Raw genomic sequence first — 5,837 nt, 5'->3', positions numbered from 1 at the left:
TACATTAGTCTGGCAACACTAACTTATTTAAACTATTTTTTGTTTCCATTTTATCCTTAGTCGCAATGTAAATTTTCATAAAAAAACTTTTAACTTCTAAATTAGCATAGATTAGGAAAAAAAGAACAGTAAACAAACTACTCTTTATTTATTTTTGAAAACATGGAAAGAAGAAAAAAACAAGGATTCGCTGATATTAATTGACAAATGTGAAAGTTTGATCCCTGAAATAAGCAAACTTTCAAATTCGTGGGCAGTCAATTCAACTCGTTAACAAGCTCTGTGATCACAATCATATTGTAAGATCATGCAGAGTTTAATAAATTTTATAATAAAGTTTTCATTCTTCATGATTACATTTAATTGTATAGCATACGCCTTTAACTATCGCCAGTTACGTAACACGTTAATCATAAACAGAATTATTCCGCCATATGTAAAAGCAACAAAATGTTGAATGTTATAAACAACAAAAATGTTTAAGTTAATAAGAAATGTAAATTACATTCGCGTGAGCAAAAAAAGCAATCCTGATAATAACAATAAAATGCTAATGCAAAATAAGTAAGGTGCTATACAAATTGCCTGAGCAACTAACCACGTTAAATAACGAGGGTCACTGTAGGTAACATTTTTATGTGCTACATCATGGGCAAAGGTATTCTACGACTTTATTTATATTTCAAGAACAACACATGAAGTTTTTTTCAAGCAAACTTAATGTGTTCGTTTAATTATATGAAAAAGTGCCCATACGCAACCAAGGGACATAACTATAACTCAACAGTTCACTGTTATATGTACTATTTATTTTTCCTTAAATTGACAACAAATAAAGAAATTGATTAACAATAATGATGCAACAATGACCCGTCTGAACAAACAAATGTTATGAAATACATAAAGTTAAGTACTGTTTCGTCAACTGAACAGCAATGTTGTTGTAACTTTATATTTCAAGTCAATTAATGATATATACATATATTTTAATTATTTGACATAGATATAGATCTATTTCTAATTATTTTCATATAATTGTTTATACGAAAATTTGCATTTATTCACATAAATCATATAATGTACAAGAATTTGCAATATGAAATTCATTGTTATGACAACAAAACATCGTATGAGTCAATCACGCTTTAACCGCCATTTGAATGAATCACGATTTTACCGACATTTGTATAAATCACGCTTTTACCTGCGTTTGTATCAATCACAATTTTACCGCCATTTGCATCAATCACGGTTTTACCGGCATTTGTATCAATCACGCTTTACTGGCATTTCTGTCAATCACGATTTTAACGGCATTTGTATCAATCACGTTTTACCGGCATTTTTATCAATCACAATTTTACCGATATTTGTATCAATCACACTTTACTGGCATTTCTATCGATCACGATTTTACCGGCATTTGTATCAATCACGATTTACCGGCATTTGTATCAATCACGCTTTACTGGCATTTGTATCAATCACGCTTTTATCGGCATTTGTATCAATGTTAACGTAAAATCATATTCGACATCGGCGATGTTAACTAGAGCTTTGCTTACCTGTGTGTCCAAGCCGTTTTGACCATGAATAGTTAAATTGGGACGTTTCTGTATTTATTACCAATGTCTATGAGCAGTCTAACATTTACGTACCTCTATATTATTATCAAAGCAGTAACCAGACAAATTACCACGCATTTCAAAAGCGTTTTCAAAAATTGGCATGTTGAAATGCTCCGATTGTTACGATATTATAAATTTAAAGGAATGGTCAAACGTTCACACACATTCTGGAATTCTCAATATTCTCAATAGACCAGCCATAAAATATATTGACATTCACAAAATGATTTAAACATGTTTCCATTGAAATAATAAAAAAGATATTGACATCCACAAAATGATTTAAACATGATTCCATTGAACTAAAAAAAATCTTACACAAGAGAGCTTGGACTGTCTCTGGTTTGTGCTTGTCACTTGCTATTTTATCTAAAAATGTCGTTATTGCATTAAAAAGATATTCTGTTGAAGTATTTCGTCAAATGTGAATGCAATAAAGTTGACTACAAAGCAATATTTAACTGGGAAATTTGTGGTTGAAATAAACCGTTTTCTATGTATTGCACACACCCGTTCAATGCTATAAATGAAAGACTCTACATTGTAAAATACTTTCCACTACTTATACCGAATAGGCATTAGTGGTGTATATGGTTTCTTTTAAACGTGGAAATAGCGCATACAGCGTTCAGATTGATTTTGAATGCTTGTTTCCATGAATCGTCATTGCAAATATTGATGCCAAGAAAGCAACATCTCTTAATCTTGATACCTATTATTTCATATACTTCTCAAGTATTCAAGCGATCGTAACGATCGCCATTACTCTATCCCTGATTTCAATCTTAGATCAGAATTATTATATCAGTTTATTCAAATAATCTAGACCAAATACTCAATATAATCATGTAAACAATGTACCCCATAAATGAAATTGCGTCAAGAGCACTTAGGAAATAAATATTTGTTTTAGATCTAGGGATATATCAAAGTTGTGCTTCATCATAGCCTACGCCGCTACCATCATTATCCTCAACATTCGAAGTTTTTGGCCTAGCTCCAACAGACTCATATGGTGGAACTTCGGGTGACAACTCTAGACCTTGATTAACCACACCTTCAATGTTTTCGTTGTTTAAGTTTGAAAATGTTGTCAAGTATTTTGCAAGTTCAGGTATTGTATTACTGTCAAGAACGAAAATGCCATCAGACGGTTCTTTGGAATCAGACGACTTGCCTTTTAAAATACTACTAGGGAGATACACAGGTTGTACTGGATGACTCGTTTTTTCCCGTGATGTTGCCTCAACTAATGCATGTGCAAGATCCTGAATTATTTTTCCCGCTGGAATGTCATCTGCTTGTTCAACAGCCTGATTTTTGTTCGCCTTCTTTTTCGAAACCGTCTTTGGATCTCTCTTCGCTGCCTGTTCTTCTTCGAGTTTACGAAGACGAAATTCCATGTCAGCGTACATGGAGTCACTGACATTGCTCATCTCGCTACTAACGCTGGCACCTGTGACACTGGTTACACTCCTTTTACTGGCATTCCTGTCCTTAAAAGAAGTACCTGTAGACATTGCGGGCTTTGCTTCAGGTTTGCAGCAACAAGTCAGCCAGGGCGCATGCGTTTGCAAAGCTGCTCTAAATTTAGGATGACTGAGTGCGTAAACTAGAGGATTATGCATCGCGGATGCTTTTGCAAACAGTACCGGTATTTCTGCCCAAAATGGTGTGACGAATGATGCATCGCCAAACATTCCAATCAAGGCGACTGTAGCATATGGCAGCCATGACAAAAGATACAATACAAGAATCGACATTGCTATTTTTGCTACCCTAATCTCCATATTTTTCTTGTCTTGATTTGAACGCATTTCAGCATTTAATTTCTTAGCTGTTTTCTTCATTTCATTCTCGTGTACCTTGACAGCCCGTATGATCATTGCATAACAGAGGATAATAACACCAAGTGGCACCGCAAATCCGAAAATGTACATGAAAAATATGAAGGTTATGTTATTGTTTGTGCGTGTGAGATAGTCGTACGTGCAAGATGTACCAAATCCTTCCGGAATATACCGGCCCCAACCAAAGATAGGTGGAGTTGCGCTAGCAAATGACCATATCCAAACAGTAACGATCATAAGAAACGCTCGTTTCCGTGTCATGAATTTAGCTACGTGTAGAGGACGAGCTATGGCGTAGTAACGGTCAATTGCTATAGCCACCATGGTGTTTATTGACATCAGCCCAAAGATTCCACCAATCAAACCATAGAATTCGCATGCTGAAATCAAATAATCAAAGATGTGTGCACATCTGGTAAGCTTCTTTCTTTACAACAAAAAGAATATAGCAAAACCCATAAAGAATGAATAAAATTGTACGTGTTATTTAAAAATCATTTTAGATTGTTATTTCCTTAGGTGCTGCTTTAATGAAAATGTACCGATTAAATAATAGTTCACCATTGAAATATTGAAATAATGTGCTGCATATAATAATTATTATATATATAAAAAGTGTTATGCCATACCAGCTGTCCCAAATATCCATCTTTTGTTAAAAGATGAGATGCTGAATAGAGGAAAACCATTTACAACTGAGAACGTTAGGTCACTGATGGCAAGGTTTACAATGAACATATTCGAAGATGTTCGCAACGACTTTTCCCTAAAATAACACAACCAATAACAATAAGAAAATCCGACGAAAATAAAAAGAAAAGGAAATACGAAATCATGTAAAAAAATTAAAATTGTTACAGGAAACATATTCTGATGCACACGAAATATCAAGATAAAAAAAACCTGTACAACATAAGCTTTATAGGTACTTGAATAAATTTAAATAATTTCCAAATAATAGAGTATGAAGATACGCAGCATACCTTGAAAACATCCAAATAACGAGGGAGTTTCCAATGATCCCTGTTATTCCAACACAAGTTATAATTATTCCAATCAGGTAATGCCATTCGTCTGAAACTATAGGGAAATTTTTCCAGTGCGGATGTATGAAAATACCATACGTATCAAATAAATGGGTTGTAGTCTCCGCAATATTAGTTGTTAGATCCGTTGCAGTTGACATGACCGCCGTAGCCACACTTCCAGTCATCGTAGTATTTGCAGACCAGGTCGTGTCCGGCGCTTCGGTCGTGACATCTAATGGTGATGTTACATCAAAAACCTGTAATTGGTTTGCATCAAAATTATTATTTTGCCAGAAAAGTTAAATAAAATGCGACAAAGGAATGCGATAAACATTCTCTGGAATAGTTTAGTTTAAACGCAAATTTCTTAATTCTTTCTGAATCTTCTGAATGACAGTTAAAATTTTCAACATGCATTGTAAATGATAATTTAAATCTAATTATTTCAATCATTGCATTAATTTGTACAAGGAACTTTTGAAAAACTTACCGTAGTTTCAGAAGACACGTTCATTCTTCTTTATTCAAAATGAAATAAGAGACACTGAAATGTAACAAAGCATGCTTTAAACATCCTGCAAATTTTACTTGTTTTCTTTTATTTTAGAATTAGATATTTAATCAATTTGTTAATTACATAAACAAATAAATATCTGCATTTTAAGCTTATATACAAATTGCTTAATATCTAAAAGCGATTAAAAATGTTTTATGTATTATAAACTAAAAAATAATTGTAAGCATTTTATTGATGCATTTTCATATGCAAATACCTATTTTATGAGACAAAAAAACAAGGTCTAATAACATATTCTTATATTGTAATAAAACAAAACTTACAATTATTCCTTTCCTCATTAAGTGTCCAACTTGGAAACCAGTGTTGAATATAGAGCCCCATGCCTGAAGAAAGATCTTTTATTACGATGCGTAAAATAATCTTTTTGGTCTCCACCTTTAATTAATTATTTTTACCCTTGCGCGTTCCGTGTATTGAGAGCGTCTTTTCTCGACATTACGTGAAATGAGTTAATTAAAATGATGCTTTTCGCCACGAGAGTGGCTTTTCATTAAGAATTGGTGAGAAAATAAGAGGATTGCTTTTGTTTTTTGTTACCCAAGAATAATTACAGTTGGCTTACTTCGGATTTATTGCATGATTTATATGTTAACATGTGTTTTGTAGGCCATGCGCTTTTTGAGTTTCGTAACTATTCTGTTGTTCTTTCATCTTTAAATTTGGTTTTTTTTTCTGTTTGTGAGAGATTTTTCCAAATCAACGAATAAAAGATCGGCCAATAAGTAATTTTAATGTTGAAAACTTTACGATA

General features: G+C 33.2%; 1 protein-coding gene across 1 annotated transcript; it reads right to left on the bottom strand.

The window, feature by feature from the left end:
* Positions 1-811: 811 nt before the first annotated feature.
* On the bottom strand, positions 812-5,453 carry LOC132724271 (rhodopsin, GQ-coupled-like). The gene is made up of 5 exons (XM_060709105.1): positions 5,347-5,453; positions 4,997-5,050; positions 4,462-4,763; positions 4,108-4,244; positions 812-3,858 (listed from the first exon to the last, which is right to left on the bottom strand). The coding sequence occupies exons 2-5, from the start codon at positions 5,018-5,020 to the stop codon at positions 2,555-2,557; spliced, it is 1,767 nt and encodes a 588-aa protein (XP_060565088.1). The 5' UTR covers positions 5,021-5,050; positions 5,347-5,453; the 3' UTR covers positions 812-2,554.
* Positions 5,454-5,837: the final 384 nt, after the last annotated feature.

This window comes from Ruditapes philippinarum, unplaced genomic scaffold (assembly GCF_026571515.1).
Source record: "Ruditapes philippinarum isolate M1 unplaced genomic scaffold, ASM2657151v2 ctg11846_1_1_1_1, whole genome shotgun sequence".
In the NCBI taxonomy this organism is placed as follows: Eukaryota; Metazoa; Mollusca; class Bivalvia; order Venerida; family Veneridae; genus Ruditapes; species Ruditapes philippinarum.
The sequence above is the reverse complement of the archived record's forward strand: the minus strand, read 5'-3'. Positions and strand labels throughout refer to the sequence as shown.